Below are 23,324 nucleotides of genomic sequence, written 5' to 3'. Positions count from 1 at the left end.
CCAATGTGCTGAAATGGATAATAGGCAGTTCTTACCTAATCTATATCCTTCAAATTAATACCCTTGCCAATATGATCAGATTTGTGTATTGGGATAAATAGTAATTGACAGAGGGGTCTAAAGGAACAGTGGTAATGTTGTTCAAATTAAAACCGCCCACCTTAAAATGCTTGTTCATAAAATATAATGATTTTCCTATTGTCAATAGTACTTTTTTTTTGGCTAGTATATGCATTTGAATGAGTAACATTAAATAACAATACAATTATTCTCTTTAATTATAAACCATAAAAAAGTATTATATTATTTGAACATTATTTATTTATTGAAGTAAATAAAAACAAATCTTCAAATGAAATATAATTCACACAGGGACGTTTGTTTTTGTTTGCCAGACGGTCCTTGTTCATTCTGCTGAAACCATTTGCTTGACGTATTTTGTGGATTTGCTGCTGAAGAAAGGCAAACCAGTCATGCTTGTTGGGAATGCAGGTGTGGGGAAAACAATCCTGGTTTCAGACAAAGTTTCCAGGCTGTGTGAAGATTATATGGTGGCCAAGGTTCCTTTCAATTACTACACCACCTCCGCCATGTTGCAGCGTGAGTAGCACTCTCCTGAAGGAGCAAAGCTGTTGCTAGTTTGAAGTTACCCCCCATGTGTTTTAACCTTTATTAGCAATGTTCTCATTATACCTGATATGGAAGTTAATTCTGCGTGAAAAAAATTAATTGCATGCCTTGCATACTATGAATCCTTGATTCAGTTTCTAACGAGGAACATTTCTTGTTAATGATTTTAACTAAAAATGAGTGTACAAATGGCAGACTGTCTTCCTCCTATTTTTCTAAATGAATCGTATACTTTTACCGAATAAAAACTGGCAACCAATATATTACGTTTTAAAATGTTAAATTAAAAAGATTAAATTTCTTATCTATACTAGTCATCCCATTAAGTGGATGTTAAATGGTTTACAAATAATCTTTAATTGCTATATATTTTTTTTTATTCTGATTAATTGAAAAAACCTCATACCCACTGGCGCTTAATGACAATAAAAAAAAATAATGTAATTAATTGTTTTGAAAAAAATTGCCGTTTACATGAATATCTTTAGTGTCAGCTGTTATTGTTTTCCTTTCTTGTAAAGCATTATTATTGTTAGGCTATTAGGCTATAAATATTTTTTTTCATTGTAGGTGTGCTTGAAAAGCCTTTAGAAAAAAAAGCTGGAAGAAATTTTGCCCCACCGGGCACAAAGAAGCTAATTTATTTCATTGATGATCTTAACATGCCAGAGGTGGATGTCTATGGAACAGTGCAGCCCCACACTCTTATACGACAACATCTGGATTACAGCCACTGGTAAGTGTGTTTGCAGTTAACAGTGTGGTAAACAATATGTTCTAGGTTTCTTGGTTGTCTCTGTATAACAATGAGGGTGTTTACAAAGCTATTCGCTTCCCATTGTCATTCTCAACATTCGAAGAATAAGAAACATTGAGACTCTAAAACAGCAGAGATATGTAATTAAAATACTCAAATTCATAAGTAGTAGGCCGAGAATAAAAACATTTGACCTACTTGCAATTTGCAAATTACAATTCTGTACCCTATACTGTTTTTATTTATAAGTAGTAGGAAGTGGTCCCTGACAATAAAATAAACCACTACTGTGTACATGTTTGTTATTTGTTATTTGTAATTTGCAATTTGCGGGTAGGTCAGTTTTTTTTGGTCTGGGCCTATATTTGTTTGAGGCCTTGAAGAAATGCTTTAATTGTTATAATTGTGCTAATGACATTTTTTTTTTCCACTCCCCTTTATGGCACAGTACTGTTTGGTATTTTATTTATATCCCATTTGTTAGCTTTTTGTGCGTTTTTCTGCATAATACAGATGTCCATAAATAAACCCTATTAGCACATTACCTTATATATTGCAGCACATTGTGTTACTTGTCTTCAAGCTGTCTGACTAAAGTAAATCAATAAATTAATGAAAGAAGCATGTGGGAGACAGGACGAGGTCAACCTCAAGGCAGGAACAGAGGAGGTGGCAAACCGAAATGACAGAGATAATGTATATTTTGCAAAATTAATGTTTTTCATGCACGATGGCTGTGGTAATAAAACCTCCATATCCTTGGAGAGGTGGCAGCTTTAAACATGCAGGCACTAATCTTAACACAAGATCTAATGTATAGTACATTGGATTTTCAAAAAAACACATGTTCCCTGTAAAGCCTGATTTCAGCACTGAATGAAAAATGACTGCTCTTTGTCTAGGTATGACAGACAGAAGCTGGCACTGAAAGAAATACACAATTGCCAGTACATTACATGCATGAATCCGGCAGCGGGGAGCTTTTCAGTGAATCCAAGACTTCAGGTAAACAGAAAATCATAAATATTTTGGCAGAAAAAATTAGTTTTAACAAGCTCAAGTAGTAATTACATGCATCTGTGCACATCTAAGAAAAGAATACCTTTTGAAGCATCCATGTTTAATTCATTTCCTCTGCTCGTTATATTTTTATGCATTAAATCAACCAATAAAATGAAACAATAATCTTAAAACACCCGGAGGACTGAACTGGTTACAAATATATTTCTCTGGTTTATTCAAGAGGGCAATTGGGAGACTTTATTTTGGGAAAGATGCAATAAAGTAATGGCCATATTTATTTTGGGATACCACATCAGTTAATATTTCACCCTCAAACTAATTCTACTTTTCTTACTTCCAGAGGCACTTCTCTGTGTTTGCTGTGCATTTCCCGGGGGTCGATGCCTTGGCCACTGTGTACAGCAGCATCCTCAGCGCCCACTTCCAGCAAGGTGGATACAGTTACGGTGTGACCAAATCCGTCGGCACTGTGATTCAGGCCGCAATCTGCCTGCATCAGAAAATGACTCAGAACTTCCTGCCCACAGCCATTCGCTTCCATTACATTTTTAATATGAGGGATCTGTCAAACATCTTCCAGGTATAGTGTGTTTTTTATGTTCTTCTGTTGTGAGCCGGTGCATTGCTCTTCACTGGCTGCAGGGTATTGGTTTCAGAGTTTACATATGTCAGCTTGGGCAGCCATGTTTTGATTGGCAGGTTATTGCTCCTACTACATATGCAAGAAGACATGACTGTATTTTCTGTCCATGTAATTGCATAGTGATTGACATTTTGAGGTCTTGAGGCCTCATACGGCGGGGGTATACATTACTGTCAATGCTTCTGCTTTTGAATGACAATGAGGGGTTAAACATACATTGTGTTGAATCCACTGAATGTAACTGAATCATTATTGCCCTGGGTGTTATTTGGTGCTATCCAGTCCTTGCTTAATTGTCACATTCAGAGGACTTCTGAATGAGCAAACAAACTAATAATAAATGGATATTACATTTCACAGATATTATATAGTTACAGAACATAAGAAATGTACTGCAACTGTCCACTATTGTGTTTCTAACTGTGAGGAAAGGATCTGTTAAACTTTGATCACAAATCTGCAGCAGGTTTGGAAAAACAGGTTACATGATTAGTAACCTTTTTTGCTTTTTACTTTTATATGTTTTCTGTGAGAAACTTGTTCTTACTCACTTGATTTACCAACGGTCTAATCAAACTGAAGGTCATCTGGAATTATGGTTTCAGGGAATCCTGTTTGCTCAACCAGAATGTGTACGATACCCGATTGATTTAGTGTACTTATGGCTTCACGAATCGTCCAGAGTGTATTCAGACAAACTAATGGAAGAGAAAGATGTAGAGCTTTTCAACAAGATCCTGATCGACACAGGCAAGAGATACTTTGAGGTAGGGATCAAAATATGCTCTGTCATTCGCTAATTACCTGTACAGTTTTTTTTCTGTATTTGAAGATGATTTTTGAGTTGGAAGTTTCAGGGAAATAACATATTTAACAGATTTTAAAGCCTCAGAGGAAATTATAAATATTAATCAGAAAGCATGCTTCCCATTCTTAATTCAAACCTTAGCTAATGCATGCTAAGTCTGCATGATTTCTAATCTATCTTAGTTTCATTTTTCCAAATTCCAAAATGTTTTTTAGTCATGAAAATATCCGCTAAAGAAATATCACAATAATGAAATGCATAAATAAATAAATGCAAGTGTCAAAATATTCTTTCATTTCTTTTTAGGGCATTGATGAGCATATATTTATTCATCAGCCTCTCATCTATTGCCATTTTGCTCAAGGCGTTGGGGAGCCGCGCTACTTCCCTGTGTCTGACTGGGAAAAACTGCATAAGACTTTAACTGACTCTCTGGAGCACTACAATGAACTACATGCGGTCATGAACCTTGTGCTCTTTGAAGAAGCAATGCAGCACATGTAGGTCCATGCCCTTGCAACATACACTGCATTACCAAGGGTACTGGCACAGCAGACACATGACAAAAGACAGCTGCTCACAATACACTTAATTGGATCTAGGCCCACCCTTGGCCTAATTACTTAATTGCAGCTGCTACCTGGAGTTTCATAGATCATAGTAATACTGTGCCATTTAGTTTCAGTATTTAGAATACTTGAAAATAAACAGTTTAACGGCACCAAAATGGATATATATAATCTTTAATCTGTGTTTCACCCCTTTAGATGCAGAATCAGCCGTATTCTGGAGGCACCGCATGGCAATGCTCTTTTGATAGGTGTGGGAGGGAGCGGAAAACAAAGCTTATGTCGTCTTGCGGCCTTTCTCAGCATGTTGGAAGTCTTTCAGATAACTCTTCGCAAGGGCTATGGCATTCATGATCTCCGAGTAAGACGTAACTGCAAAATTCTTAACATATTATGGCATTCTTGCTCTCATTTCAGTGCATTGAAAAACATATTTATTTGAATTACTTCTCTATTTTGTTAAGCTATACTTTACAATATTGTAGAGGCCACTGGTTTTAGTTTAGAAGCCACTTTTCTAAATTAGCATGAACTCCTTTAACAATAACTTGCCCTTGAAACATGTCAAACCCTCAGGCCTAAAGTAAGATCTTGGCGTCTTCTCCTCCTCGTTGCTTGTTTCTTGAAGTGATCGCTCCACTTGAAAATGTGCTCTGTGTGGTCCTGTGGCCTGGCCCTTTGGAAACCTGCTGCTAACACTCAAGCTTTTCCTTGTGAGTTAAGTTGCTCTGAATCTCACCACACTGAGAGAGTTCACGGTGTGAAGCTGTGATTACCACTTTTTTTTTTTTTTTGCACACAGAGTGACATCGCTGCCCTGTACATGAAGGTTGGGGTGAAGAACATCGGGACCGTCTTCCTCCATACAGATGCTCAGATACCAGACGAGCGCTTTCTAGTGCTAATTAATGACATGCTGGCATCAGGTACCGTGCAATTTAGCTGAATGATGTAGGTTAGGGCATTGTAATAATAGCAGCAGAGATCGGTGCTTTAAAACTTTGACAAACATGCTCATCATGAAAACACTTCAGACATAAAACATTTTGAATGAGTGCAGGTCACTTGAGTTTTGAATAGGCATCATCAGCAGGGGTTAGGGATCAGCCTGGGATATTAGTTATATTGGAGATTTCAAGTCACCTTCCCTAACCTAAGTAAAATAAGCTGCTTAACATAATTATTTGCAATCAGTAAATGTAGAGTTCATTATGAAAGGCCTTTTTTGTAGTATAATTTCGTATTGTTCGCCTGAAAAAGGCACACAAAAGAACACGGTTTAAGTGTTATTTTAGAAAGTGTTCTTTCTGTTTGAAAAACCTTCATCCTGCCGAACATGAAAGGCTGATTAACCTTTTAAAGATAAAGATTCGATTTCTGTGAAGTTTGTGCAGACATAGGTTCTAATACCTCTCATTTGACCAGTGAGATTTCGCTTCCCAGATTGAGGAATGGTTCTGTTCTTTCTGTGTATCTTTTGGTACTTTTGCTGAGAAAAATAAATAAATCAGTTTCACAGGGACCATTTAGTCCACAATTTAAAACAAAATGATTAGTTATGCAGCAAAAATCGTGAAGCATAAAGCGTAACTCAGCCAAGAAAGGGGTTTATCTCCTATAAACATTCTATTCCAATTCCCCTAATACATTATTATTATTAATATTTATTCTCCATATCTCATTCAGTTTCCCCCATGCTATATCCTTTTCAACCCAGCTTGTTTTAAAGTAGCATTAAATAGGCAAACACCAAAAGTAGCGGTTCCACAAACCATAATGAATTTTGACACAAAAAGTGTTTATTGTGGAGAAATGACTAGAGAAATGCCTAGTTATTGTGGTTCAGTTTTTCAAAATCTTGGAGCCAGACAAGAGGCTGTTTAGGCAGAAACAAGGGCAGCCCCGGTGCCGGCTCTGAAACTGAACAGCACTGTACTGCGTCTCAGGGGATATCCCAGATCTGTTCAGCGAGGAGGAGGTGGACACTGTCATCTCCTCCATTCGGGTGGAGCTGAGAGGACTAGGTCTTCTGGACACCAGGGAGAACTGCTGGCAATTCTTCATTGACAGGATTCGCCGGCAGCTGAAGGTCAGTTCTGCAAAGCTCATTAAAGCTGAGTCTGTCCAATGCAGAGAACAGAAGTGTGGGCTAAATCGTGTACTACTGCAGAGTGTGAAATAGTATACTATTCATAGTATTTCTCTATTCCCCCAAAAATTGTGATTAAAGATAGCTTTTTTTTAAATTATTATTAAATATATTGAGGATTTCTAAAACAATATATACTAATACAGAGGAATTAGAAAACTAAAGTAAGCTGTCTATTCTGCTCCTGCTAATATGATTTACTTATTTAATATTCTATTAGAATATATCTTTCTGACTAATTAGTAATTCCCTCACGCTGTTTATACATTTGCGCTCGGCATACTTCGCCTACCCAGATAGTAATGCAATTAAGCAAAACATTTTTTGTAAAATTGCTTAAGTAGGTATAATTGGAAATTAGAACATGTTTTGTTTTTTTTCCCTTGAGTTGATGAAGTAAAACTAAAAACTTAGTCCTGCATAGAATTTGCTAGTATTGTATTAACTTACTTTTCTTTGCATTCTGCAACATAATAAGTCCTGTTATACAAACATTACTGCCTGAAGGTTCAAACACTAAATGCCATTTGGTTGCAATATGTATATTGTGATATTTATCTATAAATCACATAATGTATTTTCTAAAGGCAACAGAGTTGTTTTCCAAATTTAACTTCTCTGTGAAATAACAGCAAAGGAGGCAGGATTGCACATTCGGGTGTATATTCATGTTTTAATTTACCAGTCAGCGTTTGATTGGTCAAAACGGAAAACCAAGTCGCTGCCGTCTCCACAGCAGTGTCAGATATTCTGGATAATTTAACTCGGGGGGTGTCCAACCCTGGTCCTGGAGATCCCCTATCCAGCAGGTTTTAGAGGTGACCCTTCTATCACCAATGTATAAGCACCTGGAAGTATTTCATTCTGATCAATGAAGCAGGTGGTTTGATAAATTCAGTCTTTTAGAAACTATTAGAGCAATTATTTGAATACCTGCAGCCTCCTGAGGGAAGAATTCCCTTGCTTGGCTTGCTTAATTGATTAATCACTCCCATGTGTTCGCAGTATTTAGAAATTAGTGATTTGGGGTGACCTATAAGTTTAAGTGGATTGGGGCTCTCTGGGACCAGGGTTAGACACCCCTGATTTAACTGCTTTGTCATTGCAGTGAAAACTACATGTAAACTGTCCAGACTCCTTTATCTTTTTTTTTTGTAGCATTTGTCTAGTGTGTTATTAACGTTTGGTTGTCTGGCTTGACAGTTGTTGTGATGTTTAAGGTTGCTTCAGTAATGTAAACCTCACTGCGATAGACGTTCCTGCTGACCACATTGCTGTGTGTGGTGTCTTGGCTAAACATGTCCCCAGCCGCAATGTTTGGCTTATGCTAATGTGTCTCTGTGCGCCATCACTTCCCCAGGTTGTTCTCTGCTTCTCCCCTGTCGGCTTCACTCTGAGAACCAGAGCGAGGAAGTTCCCAGCTCTGGTGAACTGCACAGCCATCGACTGGTTTCATGCTTGGCCTCAAGTGGCACTGCAATCTGTCAGCAGCACTTTCATTGAGAAAATAGATGGGCTGGATGTAAGTTGAAATTGATAAGTGCATGGTGTTAACAAACCCTGCAATTGTTTAATTGAGAAAATTGATTAGGCAACTTTTGTCCTGGATACTAGAGAAAGCTAAATGTATGTATGCCAGGTTTGGGGAATATGGAAGATATCCATCTCAGAAATATCTGTGTTAAAGTGGAGGATTCAGAAATGTCCCAAACATCATTTAGGCTACACCATTCTTTATATGAAAGGAGAAATGAATGTGTCAGTCTGTAAAAAAAGAAAGGAAAAAAGGTTTGGGAATTATTCCTTTTCAAATCATGCTTCAATCAAGTTTTATATTTAAAAGAATAATGTATTTTTGAGTGTCAGCAATTATTATGCAAGGCATTTCAGGTACACATTTTTCTTAGAGGTAATTTCTGTTCTAGTACTGTTAAAGATCGTCGCAAGGTGCATTTTCCTTGCTACCTAAGCTTTGAAAATAAAAAAACAATAGATCCTTCACTTAGCAGGAGAAGTATAGTCCTTACTTTTAATCATGGTCTGCAATCTAGCTGTGGTTTGAAACCAGTAGGTGGCCTTCTCTGTTAGTAAGAAGGTGCAGAGACATTTAAAGCAGTTGCTTGTTTATTAAAAAAAATATTTAAGAGAAAAGAATGGGGAGCATATTTTTTTTCTGAAATCCTGAATGTTTTTCTTCCCCCCAAGGTATAGTTAACCTCGAGGCATCCATAAAGAGTTTCAAAGTTCCTGTAGCTTGTGCATCTGTGTGAAAACTAGGTACCGCAGAATCCATTAACGTTGCCGTGATCAGTTACAATAGAAATAAATAATTCATGATGAAGGAAATTACTCTAATTAGCAGGCAGTTCAAGTCCTTTGATAAAACTGAGGTCTAATTCCGTGAAGGGCAGGAAGTGCTGTCATCAGTCAGCCCTGAAAAGATTAGCATCTATTATGAATGAGGGCAGGCACCCTGGTGAAGCCATGTGTGTCCCGGAGACAAACTTAATATCTTCCAAAATGGGACAAACTTCGTCTCACAAACACAGCAAGGCTCCTACTGGGCTATTGTTTGCAGGTACAAGCAAACAACCCAAGTCCTATCATTCTCTGCCTGTCCATCATTTTGACAGCTGTGAAAAAACATTTTCCATGCAAAGTAGGGAATAATTCACCAGTACTTTGTTCAGCAGCACTTCACGTCAAAGAGTTTTGTTTGGGACCCGTCTCCAAAAGGCTGTTTAAACATCATTGTCTTTGAGTGTGCGGTTCTACATACACACACACACACACACACACACATACATACATACATACATACATACATATATGATATTGTTTATCTAATATGAAATGTGTTATTTAGAACAATTAATTAAACTTTTCAAAAAAACTTTTGCAGCCTTTCTAGAGGTCTTAAAAAATGTTTTTTTCCTTTGCTAATATTTTTATCCTTTGGTGACCATAAATGACCATAAAAAATGCAATTAAACCCTTTTCTGTGGCTCGGAGTGTAAGATTGGTGTGTAGATGCGAGGAGTAGTTAATCCCACGGTGTCAGTGGAACAGTGGTGGGCGGGAGCGACTGCCATTCAGGAGTGCACTGGGAAAGATAACAATAAATGGCTAATAATGACACTTAATGAGCTTGATTAAGTTGATTTGTTATGAAAAATTAAGTAGCAAAGGGTGAATGTAGGCGATATAATAAGAGATTAATTTTAATAGAAACGAAATGCTGTAGGGTTTTAAAACACAATTGGGATTAACATGAAATTCTAAAGAACAATTACAAAGGAATGCAAAATTAATTCTTAACAGGCATCTTTAGATAATTACATGAAAAGAAGATGCAGTTCTGTCTCTTAAAACAATATATTCTACCCATCTGGCGTTTTTTGTAATTCTATATAGATCTTTTTATATCAATATTGTTTTTTTTTAATTATAGAATTCTGCTGATAAAATATTGTATTAATGTCTGTGAAATATGATTTTTTTAATTATCTATGGTTTTGGTAAAGAAGAAAGCATATTGCCTTCATGATTACGCACTCTTGGAGAATTTGAGCTTGTATTTTTCTTAAGTAAGGGTAGTGACATTTTTCTGATTCCCCCTCTCTTTATATATTTTTCTAGCCTGAAGTTAAAGCTTCAGTAAGTGAATTTATTTCTTATGCACACACCACTGTCAATGAAGTGAGTGTAAAGTACCAGCAGAACGAGAAGCATTATAATTACACCACACCCAAGAGCTTCCTGGAGTTTATGAAACTCTACGACAATCTGCTTGGTAAGAAGAGGAGAGAATTGATCCAAAAGATGGAGAGACTTGAAAATGGGCTTCAGAAACTGCTGACGACAGCTTCCCAGGTGAATGTTTCATCCTTGATTGTAAATATACCAAGCTGCAGACTTTAATACCCCAAATGACAAGACATTAGAACTGGATTTGGAACCTGTTTTTGTTGTTGTTGTTGTTGTTGTTGTTTGTTTTTGTTTTTTAAGAAATGGTCAGTGGTCAGATATTTCTGAACTTTACAATGCTATCATGAAACTTATTGAAATTGTTTTATATAACATCCCCTATCTTTGCATCTGGAAAAAAATGTTCTGGGAATGCATTAAGATCCTGCAATTGCTAATCATTACATTCAGAATCCACTTGTCAGACACATTGACACCATATTATACACATTATGGGCATCAAAAACACAATTAATTATATCAGCATACAGGGTTGATATATAACTGTAATATTTCACTAATTTAATGCGCTTTAAAAAGGGGTGGATTTAAAAAAAAATGATGTTCAAATCTAATCTTCACTGAGTTTAACATTAAAAAAATATATATTTATTCATGGCTTAAAATATGTCAAATAAAAAAAAAATGTAATTTATTTTTTGATATTTGAAATATACAGCCCCACGCCTGCTAATATGCTCGAAAGGCAGATGGAGAAAACTAGGAAGTTTAATTAAATGAAGACCTGTTGAAGAAAATTTCCAATCATCTTCTGGAAGATGAGCATATTCACAGTATTCATCTTCAGGCATTATTCTGTATTTTTATGAGTGCAAACACACATCTCCAGAGGACCCAAATTAATTGAATACATTAAAGAATAAGCCCAGGGCTTTATTTGTTTTCAACTTCCTGACACTTGTTTAAATTAAAACCCCGCTGGTGTTCAATTAGACTGTGCTATTATGGCTACTCAGGTGGAGGATTTGAAGGCGAAGCTGGCGACTCAGGAAGTGGAGCTGCACCAGAGGAACACGGACACCGAGGCTCTCATCGCCAAAATAGGGCAGCAGACGGACAAACTGAACCAGGAGAAGTCTGTGGCAGATGCCGAGGAGCACAGGGTACATTTACAGCTTTCCTCACAGCCTGCTTGTCTTCAAGGGAGAAAACGTATATAAGTCATTTGAAACATCCATTTAACCTTTAAATCATCACCATGGATGATATAAAATATAAAATTCAACAACTAAAATTAATGAAAGAACCGGTGGTTGTGTTTTTATTATTATTGTTTTATTGTATTTTTAAATACTTAAAACAAAAACAAAGAAATGATATACAGAAATACATTGATACAATGACCTTGATAAATTGGCAGCACAGATTTGAACAAGATGTCTCTCGTTGGCACTGATAAAATACATTAAAATACATTAAAAAAAACAAAAGCATCATACCTCACAAAAAAGCAAGTTTTTACTTCTTCCCTCCTCTTGAACTTCCATTCAATGTAGCGTGTTCAGACCTGTCAGAGATACAGGGCAGTCCTGCGGGTCAGATGAAGGTGTGGGGGGCTACAGCATGTCCTTCTGTCTAACAGGTTGCTACCATTCAAGCTGACGTGACCAAGCAGCAGCACGAGTCCGAGGACGACCTGGCCAAAGCAGAGCCTGCTCTCAATGCTGCCAACGCAGCTCTCAACACCTTAAACAGGGTACATTGTGTGATTCATCCCACTTCACGCTGTCTTTACGATTGAAGTTGGTGACTCATTGTCCCTCACGTTGCACTGTGTTCTCAGTTAAACCTGACCGAGCTGAGAACATTTCCTACCCCCCCTGCCATTGTGGCCAACGTGTTGGCTGCTGTGCTGGTTCTGCTGGCTCCACCTGGTCGAATACCAAAGGATCGAAGCTGGAAGGCAGCTAAAATGTATATGAATAAGGTGAGAGGACATCAGCTAGTGCGTACTTACATAAGTGAAATTTACTCATGCTGATTTGTGTGGGGATAATTTTCCTCCTGCCAGTCTGGGGGGTACATTTAATTTTCAACAAAACTGCATTGTAGAAGAGTAAAATTGTTTGACAGCACAATCTTTGGTACAGCATCCGATTCTTACTGCCCAAGAGCCCTGGATCTCGGAGTTGTACCACAAAACATGCACAAATGTAACCTCCAGGCGTACATTTACGAAGGTGTTGTTTGCTTCCTGTATCTGGCAGGTTGATGATTTCTTGCAAGCCCTGATTAATTTCGACAAGGAACGCATCTCCGAAGCCACAGTAAAGGTCGTGAAGGAGGAGTACCTGAGCGACCCCGAGTTTAACCCAGAGTTTGTGCGCTTGAAGTCGTCCGCTGCGGCCGGACTGTGCGCCTGGGTCATTAACATTATCCGCTTCCACGAGGTACACAGTGCTGTGACAGGGCGGCACCGTAACCTTCATCATTCACACACACTTACTGGAGTCCACACTCAATATGAGAAAACATTTAGTTTACTGCATCCTTCAATTTATTTAATGGTATTTAATCTTTAAAAGCATAGAGGGTCTGGAACAAAGACCTACACAGTAGAACAAGACCATGGGGCAACCATCTCCATTGACATTGCTCATTCCTGTCTACAGTGTGGCTGTTTTCTCTGCTGAATTGTGTACAGATCAGTAGTAGTAATTATATACTAAACCTATGACAACATTTAACACTTACAATTTCCACATCAAGACACCTGTGAATTGGTTTCTTGTCTTCATCCAACTAAGAAGGGACATCTTGCAGTACTTTAGTTTTAAAATTCCACTTTTATGTTGTTTTCATATTTAGCAATAAATAATGTTTATAATGAAGTGTATATTCTTCTTCACTACAATAGCTTTATTTGCTAAATCCTCAGAGACAATTTATTTTGTGCTGAAATGGGAGAGATAAGTAAAGTGCTCCCAGGTTTGAAGTGTCATGATTTAATCCTTTATACGAGATCATTTTTCATTGTGATTTTCACAAGCATTATCACATTTATCACAGGTAAATAGAAAAGTTACTCGGAAGTGCACATGCTCATTAATAACGTGACGCATGATTCATCTTACTGGAGCATAATTAATTTCCGTTACATTGCATAATTGTTCATTTTTGTCACAATGCATATTACTGTTTTCCATTTCTCCCAATAATCTGCATGCCTGTCACGCTGACACCACCAAAAGATGTATGTAAGTATTGCTCTAATTTAATGCTCGGCTGCTTTGAAGCTTTCTAGAAAGTTTGACTTAAGTATTTTTTTTTTATTTTATTCGGAGAGGATTTTATTTCTGTACTCTCAGTAGCACTCAAAATGATAATGAAAATGGCGAGAACCAAAAAATGTTCCCTGTTATAACATGATACCTTGAAAATTCAGATTCATGTTGAAAGTAAAATGCTACTTGACAAATCGCTCAACAACTGTGTCGATTATTGTAAATGCACAGCATAGTAAACGTATTTATAATAGTACATTTTAAAATACTTTTAAGAAGTAAATTATCATTCTAGGGCTTTTGTAATTTCACACTATAGAACACTAGTAAAGTGTTCATTTAAAGATATAAATAGATTAGGTTGTTGTGGCTGTCTAATATTAGGTACTGGAATCAAACTTATTGTGTATATTTTATAACACTTTACAGCAGGGACATGAAGGGGTGGGGGGGCAGGGGTGGCGCGAGCCACTGCCCCTTTTCATTCCCCTGCCCCATTTTTCCTGATCGCCCCTCCCCCGATCAATGACGCGATCCGCAACTGACTGGGAAGTTGGATCGCACTTTGCCAGCACCCTGATCCAACCCCCCCACCCCCGAAACCACACTTCGCCAGCACACACACCCCTCACCGGGGACTGAAGTACCCCTGTGTTTGTTTCTGCCAATTATAGTGTGATAATTTATGGGCTCCTCAGGTGTTGGTGAATATAGCATGTCTGTGCTTTGTGTCAGGTGTTCTGTGAAGTGGAGCTGAAGCGCCATGCCCTGACCCAGGCCAACGCTGACCTGGCTGAGGCTGCGGACAAACTGGAGAGCATTCGAAAAAAGCTAGCCGTGAGTCTGAGTCTCGCACATAATCGGACACATTTTCCTATTGCCATATACATTGTTTCAGATGTATTTTGGAGTCATTCTTATGTTCTTGGGACAATCAGGTTTTTTTTTATTCGGATAGCACTTAATACACAGTGATGTACATCTGTGTGTGTATACAAAGAGAAGTGTAAAAAAAAGAAGAAAAAAGTTATTGTAATTGTATCCTCCTAATAGAAAACAGAAAACAAAATGCTTGTTTTTTTTTTTTTTTTTTTTTTGTAATTTCTCGACTCCCCTGTATATTTATTTTTGTATTCAGTTATTTTCTATGATACAAGTGTCCTCTGTAACATGCACTGTCTGACTGTCCACTTCTCTTCACACCGCCACCCCTAGCATATAAACAGCAGAGCTAAGGCAACACTGTCAGATCACAAACCCGGCGCCGCTGTGTTGGTCATCTCTAGATTAGAGGACTGAACGTGCACTTGAAGGGGTGGTTTTGTTGAGCCACTTGAGAGCCTTTTATTTCATTTTATATATGGCTGTTATTTACATAGATACCTCTTTTTCATTACCTCCATACTAATCATAACCTAGATGTAAAGTAGGTAACTGGTTATATACTTCACCTCCCGCTATAGAAAAGCTGTGCATGCCTTTCGCCTCTGTGAAATGCAAGAATAAAGTTTTTTTTTCTTTGAGACAAAATAAAATGTCTAAGCATGTAAAGCCATAAATCCTGTTTGTGGAAATTTTAAGCAGTCAGAAAAGGCTTATTTCAACATTTTATTTGCACATTGAAACCTACTTTGATATGGAAACTAACGCAAGTTTTAAAACGAAGCTGGTGATTAAGAACAAATGTGCTGGGCATTTATGTAGCAGGACTGCAAGATAATTAACTGACATGCATAAAGATTCATGCTTTATACCAAAATTTTAATTTCGCACATAAATGTGCCTGCTGTAGGCAGCATTTAATCACCTAGCTGACAGGAGTAACTACTTTCATTTAACCTTGACTGAAGATCATGAATTCTAACAGGTTTAATTGGATACATCATTTAACAGAATGAACAGAGCAAATTTTCCTCAATTCAGAGGCTCTGATTGACATACAGTGGCAATAAGGCCTTGTACAATTAAAGCTGATCTGTATTCCTGGCCCTGCTAGACATTGCCATAGAGATGTGACACTGTTTGATCATTGTGGCAGGGAAACTTTATTGAACTTCACCTTGTTTTGAAAAGGGCACTTCTTTAAATGAAAGAAGAGATTCACAGACTGAAGCTTAGCCTTGTGAGGTTTAAAATAAAAGGACCCTGTGGTCCCTCCACAGTTTTCCACCTTGGTCTCATGACAATAAGGATCCTGACAAGCACATAAAAGGAGATATTAAAAACATGGGATTCAAATATGGTTATATTTATTATTAATTTTGCATAATTAAATGTTTTAAATCACATAAAAATGACAATGGTGTTTTTTTTTCCTGTTGTATGGAAAATAATTACCTTGACTACAACCCTCATGCAGACAAATTATTTTCAGATTTTAGAAACAGAGTCAAGTGGTGCACGGTGGTAAACATTGCTGCTGTCTAACTGTTTTTTTGCCTTACGCTGACTCAAGTGAGAAATAATTTAATAAGAGCACTGGAGACTTTGCCTATTGCCAAAACTAACCAAGTACACAGAGAACCAAATTAGGTAATCCATCTAAAAGCTGTATTTTGTTTTTTCCTTCCAAAACATAATTTCACTTTTCTTCTGGGGTTAGATTACTGTTATATGTTCCACACCCCCCAAAAAAACTAAATCACATAAAATAACTTATTTATTAAACATATTTAGTCAGATATATATATAAAAAAACAACAGTCAAACCATCTGAAGTATCTAGAGGGAAAGCATAACATGAAAATAAGTACTTGTGCAGATCCAAATTTAATTGGCAGTGACTGAAACTAGTTGCCTGTCCATTCCAAAGAGAATAACAATAATAATATGAATGCATATTTGTTTATTTTTTCAAGGAGTTAGACACCAGCCTGGCCACCTTAACAGCTGCCTTTGAGACAGCGACTGCAGAGAAACTGCGCTGTCAAGATGAAGTGAACAGAACTAACAAGACCATTGAGCTGGCCAACAGATTAGTGAAGGGTCTGGAGGTGAGACCCTCGAGGACGGCCTAATGAAGCAGTCTGCGGCATGCCCTCCTCTGTGCGACTGCTGATCTGACAATACCTGCAGCACTTATCAAAGAAGCTGATGAGCTGCGAAAATAGATTACTATTCATTTATACCATCATCGTGGAAATGTTTCTTGACCTTTTCCACTTTCATCGGTTAAAGCAGAATGTGAAAATCAAAACTGCTGCATATTAATATAAAGGAACTAGGCAGTGAGCGCACTGGGTATGTGCCCACAACGTGATTAAACGAAAGGCTGTCCTGATTAGGAACCCAGAGCGGTGCTGGAATAGTGGGTATTTTAACAATTTATGTGACATTCACAATTAATGCTGGCCTTGCTGCTAGACCTTTACTGTTAATCCAAGACAGGGTGTTTGTTCGATATACAGTATCAGTTGAAGAGTGCTGTGCCTTTTTTGATGTAGTGCGTAGTGCTGTATTGGAAACCCAATCTTCCCTGGCCTTTTCAGTGATGGAATAGATCATATTGACCTTATTTATTTTTCTTATTTAACTCATCTCATCTTGGTGCTGTGCTTGACTCTCTGTGTGAGTCCAGTCAGAGAATGTGCGCTGGGCCCATTCGGTGGCTCAGTACCACGAACAGGAGAAGACGCTCTGTGGGGACGTGCTTCTCACCGCGGCCTTCATCTCCTACGCTGGCTCTTTTTCCAAGAGATACCGCCATGAGCTTCTGGAGAATTTGTGGATGCCCTTTTTGAGGACCCAGAAGGTACCTGTTTCTTTCTGAATGTTGCAGCCTTCTTCATATTTCTGCTAGTTACAACTCATCCTCTACCCTCATAATTTACAAAATGCGTTGGCAAGTTGAAAGTGACATATCACACCTGGAAACCAACACTGCACTGGGCAGGAAGTGAACCACACTGTGAACAGTCCTATATCCCAAAGGCCTTTATTATTTGTATTTGTGTCCACATAATCAAAATTGCTGTGCTGTATGTTATTGCATATGATAAAAATATATTGCACTTCCGCTATTCCATTTTGTCAACAATCTCAGGATGATTGGATAGAATTAGTCCTCTCTTGCTGTCCGGGAACACATTTAGCATACTTTTGCAATGCATCAAAATGTATTTCAATATTTACTAAACATTTGCCCCTCATTGTAGCATTTTGGAAATGGCTGCAGTGGCGTGACAGTAATGATACACTATGGCAAGGGTATGATACACCCACTGGCATGGGTATTTCGGAGAGAAATATGCACAAAAAAAAAACTCTTAATAAGAAATTTAGATTAAGGAGTGGAAATAAAAGTATTAAAGGCTACATCTTGTTGGCCGACAATCATGTAGCCTATTATAAACCGGGTGCAGCTTTTAAAGTGGAGAGCATAATCTTTTAAATTACAGAGTGTACTCAAATTCTAATTGTCTAAGAGCTGCTTTCATGCAGTTTCTTTTATTCTTCTTAAAAGTAATTGTTTAAATGTTTTGGGCATATTCTGCAGAGCTTTGATGTTTTATGAACAATGCATCAATTCTGGAGATGGATATATCTAAATTGCTGAATTATATGTATGTATCAAGTGCCTTTTAAACTGCAGCAATCCTGTTATGATTAGTGCCCAAATCGTTTTTTCAAACATTATCCACTTTTTAAACTAGTAACTACAATTCTGTGTTTTTTTATTGTACTTTAAATATTGTACATTTCATTCTAATTCTGCCTCCTCTTGTCCTGCAGGTCCCTATCCCAATGACCGAAGGACTTGATCCAGTTAGCATGTTAACCGATGATGCAACCATTGCCAAGTGGAACAATGAGGGTTTGCCAAGCGATAAAATGTCCACACAGAACGCCACTATTCTCACTAACTGTGAGCGCTGGCCTCTCCTCATTGACCCACAGCTGCAGGGTATAAAATGGATAAAGAGCCGCTATGGCAGCAACCTGAAAGTCATCAGTTTGGGTCAGAAAGGGTAAGAAAGTGTGCGCCACTGAAACATCCCTTCCACCAGTGTGAAAAGGAGGCTAAGCATAGCTCTTGGAGAACTGCAGAGGAGACCTGACCCTAATTCTTTTGTTTGAAAGGTTTTTTTGACAGGGTAAAAAAACAAACAAAAGTCATAATGACCTTGCAGTAGCTTCAGAAGCAGCTGCACAACTTTACTGCATGACCTGCAACGAAGGCATAATAGTGCGCTGAAACAAAAAAAGGACCGTTCTTTAGTTTAGTGCCCCAAATCCTATTGACACTTGTTCTTTCTTTACCTTTCCTCATGCAAACTCTGATCAACTTTATTCCGAGAAGTTTGCATTTACTGTGCTATCCACCTTCGAAATCACTTTGTTTGGTATTTGCTCTCCATTTATCAACAAAACAGAAGTCTGTCACTCTGAAGAGCTGTCATTTTTTCCAATTGTACGTTTAGTTTCTTGTTAAAATGGCTTTTGTGTGGTGTGTTTTAGTTTCAAAGTTCGAAGAAGATTCCTCAATAAGTCCCTATTGCAGAGGATGCACTTTTTAATTTACACACGGTATTTATATTGTATGGAACATTTCTGCAGGTATGTGGATGTAATTGAGCAAGCAGTAGTTGATGGGGATCCAGTTTTAATTGAGAATCTAGAAGAAACGATTGATCCGGTGATCGACCCTCTGCTGGGGAGGCATACCATTAAGAAGGGAAGGTAATATTTTAGACCTTATTCGAAATGAATGGAGAATTGCAATGCATATAATTACTATATAGGTTTTGGTTTGTTTTCTCTTAATTATGTCTGGTAATTATCGTTTGGAAGATATATCAAGGTTGGAGACAAGGAGTGCAGATTCCATCCCAAATTTCGTCTGATCCTCCACACTAAACTGGCCAACCCTCACTACAAGCCAGAAATCCAGGCCCAGACCACACTGATCAACTTCACAGTAACTCGTGATGGCTTGGAAGACCAGCTGTTGGCTGAGGTGGTGAACTTGGAAAGGCCTGACCTGGAACACTTAAAGGTTGGACGGCTTTTCTCGGATTCATCCCTAAAGACCTGGAGATGAGTTGGCCTTTTCGGGGTTAATAAAAACAGAGCGTTTGTGTGCATGGGAGCATGGTCAAATAGGTTGCTGACTGATTTATATTGTTGAGTTAGAGACTATAATAGCAAACAAATGGCCCATGCAAGGTAAGAGAGGTTGATACTGTGCTTAGGAAAAAAAAATATGAGCAATGCTGAAAATAATATATAGATTGCAACAATGTTATTTGTTGTATACTGTTATAAAATGGGAGGCCTTGCTTGCTTACATGTCATTATACTTGATAGAGATATGGTAACACCCTCCATGTGTTCTACAAACTGTTCTAACTTCATCTCTAGTTCACCAATACCCCTTGCCTTAATAATTCTCTAGAAATAGATACAAAAATAATCAAAATACAGAAACGTATGCACTGAACAGAAAGCAGACTCTTAAAAGAGGTCCGTCAGTAGAGAACCCTGACCCTGTTTTCATGTGTCTGCAGTCGGACCTGACCAAGCAGCAGAACTACTTTAAGATTGAGCTGAAGTTGCTGGAGGATGAACTGCTGACCCGCCTCTCAGCTGCAGAGAGTAACTTCCTCGGAGACAACCTTCTGGTGGAGAAACTGGAGACCACCAAGCACACGGCCGCCGAGATTGAAATGAAGGTACAGTGGTCAGGAAGTCCATGCCTTCTTCAGTGATGATGGTGAACTCAATAATCTGTAAAAATATGAATTAAATAGTAAAATTATGTATTTTCTGCCAGATCACATTGTATTTAGAACTTAAGCAGTCAGAGAACAGATAAATACATAGACTGATGTGCTACATATATATTATTGTAAAACTGTAATTATTCTAAAACTGAGCTTCTTCTTAAGATCAATGTCGTTATTGGCAGAGTTAATTACAAACATTGTCTCCAGTTAACATTAAAATCTGTCATTTGTGTTTATAAAATGTAATTATAAATGCCTTGACTTTTAATTGAACAATACATTTGAATATTTGCGCTCCATGTACTTATTTATACTATTATTATACAATAGCTTATTTTTATCTGTGAATATGGGAAAAAAAACATATGAATATTATGTATGTTTTTGTAATTATATGTACAAAACACTATATGTGTATATTTATATATATATTTATATGCTTTCATATCATTAAGCTTGCATTTCATTGCTGTTTGCCTGTGGCCAGTCCTCCTGCCTAACAAACTGCAATGAATTCTGTGTTGTAGGTTCTGGAAGCGAAAGTTAATGAAGTAAAAATTAATGAAGCACGTGAGCACTATCGTCCTGTAGCAGTAAGAGCCTCTCTGCTCTACTTCATCATGAATGATCTCAATAAAATAAATCCAATGTACCAGTTCTCACTTAAGGTAAAATTTAATTTACACATTACTGCCTATGGTCTTCAAATATGTATTTATTCCCAGCGAAGATCTATATTGCCAGTCATTTTCTTTTTCCTCTTTAGGCATTTAATGTTGTGTTTCACAAGGCTGTGCGTCAAGCAGAACCCTCTGATGATGTCAGGAGGAGGGTAAATACCCTCATCGACTGCATCACCTTCTCCAGCTTCAATTACATTAGTCGAGGCTTGTTTGAACGAGACAAACTTACCTTCACAGCCCAGCTGGCCTTCCAGGTATAATTTGTGCCGTGTGTGATTTTAGGTGTGCATCTGTTCAACCTTTAACCCTGCTCCTGCATGCTTTTCAAAGCCTGGTACTTTAAGTTTGACAACATTGTTTGGGAATTTACACTATGATGTTTCTATGCTTACTTGCAGCTTCTCTTAATGAGTAAAGAAATTGACGTCCGTGAATTGGATTTCTTACTCCGATTCAACATTGACCACAGCTATATCAGTCCTCTAGACTTTCTGACAAATTCGGCTTGGAGTGCTATTAAGGTATGACCTATTAGTTGTATTATGCATTAGTCTATAAACAGTAACATAAACGTTACTATTTCTATTTTACATATATATATTGCAGGCATGTAGGTGAAAAGTAATATACTCTTCAGCATTTGAAACTAACTACTTAAATCGCATGCTTACATGCCTCTTCATTTTATAAGTGGTACAAAGACCTGAATAGATCTGGCCCTTTATTGAAGTGAAAAGGCACTTTTTATTTGTTTCAGATTACTATAAACTGTTGTGCTGATTTTTGTTGTCCTCACTGTGGGATTACAATCAATTCTTCATCCTCCTTCCCTCTCCATCATGCTACTGCAGACAATGAGTTTCACTGATGAGTTCCGTGGTTTGGACAGGGACATGGAGGGATCTCCCAAACGCTGGAAAAAAGTTGTTGAATCAGAGTGTCCGGAAAAAGAAAAGTTCCCTCAAGAGTGGAAGAGTAAAAGCTCCCTCCAGAAGCTGATAATGATGCGCGCACTGCGCCCCGACCGGATGACATATGCAGTGAGGTAAATGACATGCCGTGGCCTCGTGTGAAGTGCTGTCCAGCATGTGAAGCTGAAAAACAAATGAATGCAGCATGGGTGCTTTAAAATTAAAGTGTGTTTTCTCCGCTTAGTGTTCAATCTCAGTCACTGGAATGTAATATATTGTTCTTGATCCAGATTTGTTAAACCTATGTCTTGACAGAAATTTTGTTGAAGAGAAGCTTGGAGCAAAATACACTGAAGTGCGCAAAACGGAGTTCGCAAAGTCATTCAAAGAGAGCGGCCCGGCGTCGCCAGTGTTTTTCATTCTTTCCCCTGGAGTAGACCCCCTGAAAGATGTAGAATCACTTGGTAATGAACAAATAGCTGTTTTAAAGAAAATAATAAAATCATTGCTAAATACACCATTTAGTAATACAGTATATATGAGCTTTTTGGAAGGATATTTTAACAACCATTTTAATAAAGTATATATCCCTGTGATGTTCTTAGTGTGGTTACTTTTTGGTTTCTAATAAAATACACAAGCATTTTATTGTAATACTTTGTGAAATGTGACTAATTATGTATGTGTTTAGATCTCTAATGTGTCTGTTAAATGTAGGTAAGAAGCTTGGCTTCACCATAGACTTGGGAAAGCTGCACAATGTGTCCCTGGGGCAGGGGCAGGAGGCTGTGGCTGAAGTGGCCATGGAAAAAGCTTCAAAGGAGGGCCACTGGGTTATCCTGCAGGTCAGAGGCCACACCGAGGGGAGTTCATACTGGGTGTTGGCCAAAGCCACGGGCCATTCTTCTCTGTTCCAAGTGTAACTTACCCATTTCTATATTAATTTATTATAGTAAATTAATTTCTTCTCACATTCCTATAGAGTTGTTCATTTAAATTATAGAGCTAATTCAAGATACAGTACTTATAGAAAAGATGTAGTACTGGAATTAAATCTTCAATAGTCCATTGAAAAAAGTCAATAGTTCTCTTAAATTTACTGAGGTATTGGGTGGAAGATGTTTCACCCACAAGGACCTGGGATTAACCACTCTGCAGTAGAGATTCTGCTGGCTGACCGGTTTTCTGGGCATTGTTTTTGGGCCTGTATCTCAATCACATTGCATTCAAAAAGGGAAAGACTGGAAATGTACAATTCATACAAGATGTATTTTACCTGTACTTCAAACATTTGCTGTGAGGGAGATTACTTTTTAATGCCGCCTTTTAAAGCATAATCACAGTATTTTAGCTTCCTCTAGTCACCAGTATATCGGTAACCCATCTCTAATGGGCTTCTTCTCAAAACACTTCTGCAAACCCTGTCGTACTGCA

The 23,324-nt window shown here is 37.8% G+C and overlaps 1 protein-coding gene across 1 annotated transcript in view; it reads left to right on the top strand.

Moving 5' to 3' along the window:
- Positions 1-23,324, top strand: part of dnah9l (dynein, axonemal, heavy polypeptide 9 like) — a 64,202-nt gene that overhangs the window by 33,541 nt on the left and 7,337 nt on the right. Inside the window, exons 43-70 of the mRNA XM_066688023.1 lie at positions 396-600; positions 1,201-1,366; positions 2,290-2,392; positions 2,751-2,990; positions 3,659-3,820; positions 4,168-4,361; positions 4,629-4,791; positions 5,233-5,356; positions 6,377-6,519; positions 7,940-8,101; positions 10,219-10,452; positions 11,304-11,450; positions 11,930-12,043; positions 12,131-12,274; positions 12,555-12,737; positions 14,307-14,408; positions 16,430-16,564; positions 17,149-17,322; positions 18,303-18,538; positions 19,128-19,250; positions 19,362-19,566; positions 20,078-20,242; positions 20,824-20,964; positions 21,063-21,233; positions 21,378-21,500; positions 21,831-22,024; positions 22,206-22,354; positions 22,608-22,735. Of these exons, the coding sequence (XP_066544120.1) occupies positions 396-600; positions 1,201-1,366; positions 2,290-2,392; positions 2,751-2,990; positions 3,659-3,820; positions 4,168-4,361; positions 4,629-4,791; positions 5,233-5,356; positions 6,377-6,519; positions 7,940-8,101; positions 10,219-10,452; positions 11,304-11,450; positions 11,930-12,043; positions 12,131-12,274; positions 12,555-12,737; positions 14,307-14,408; positions 16,430-16,564; positions 17,149-17,322; positions 18,303-18,538; positions 19,128-19,250; positions 19,362-19,566; positions 20,078-20,242; positions 20,824-20,964; positions 21,063-21,233; positions 21,378-21,500; positions 21,831-22,024; positions 22,206-22,354; positions 22,608-22,735 (4,530 nt within the window). The remainder of the gene's footprint in view (positions 1-395; positions 601-1,200; positions 1,367-2,289; positions 2,393-2,750; positions 2,991-3,658; positions 3,821-4,167; positions 4,362-4,628; positions 4,792-5,232; positions 5,357-6,376; positions 6,520-7,939; positions 8,102-10,218; positions 10,453-11,303; positions 11,451-11,929; positions 12,044-12,130; positions 12,275-12,554; positions 12,738-14,306; positions 14,409-16,429; positions 16,565-17,148; positions 17,323-18,302; positions 18,539-19,127; positions 19,251-19,361; positions 19,567-20,077; positions 20,243-20,823; positions 20,965-21,062; positions 21,234-21,377; positions 21,501-21,830; positions 22,025-22,205; positions 22,355-22,607; positions 22,736-23,324) is intronic.

The sequence above is a fragment of the Amia ocellicauda genome, chromosome 16 (genome assembly GCF_036373705.1).
Source record: "Amia ocellicauda isolate fAmiCal2 chromosome 16, fAmiCal2.hap1, whole genome shotgun sequence".
Lineage (NCBI taxonomy): Eukaryota > Metazoa > Chordata > Actinopteri > Amiiformes > Amiidae > Amia > Amia ocellicauda.
The sequence above is the reverse complement of the archived record's forward strand: the minus strand, read 5'-3'. Positions and strand labels throughout refer to the sequence as shown.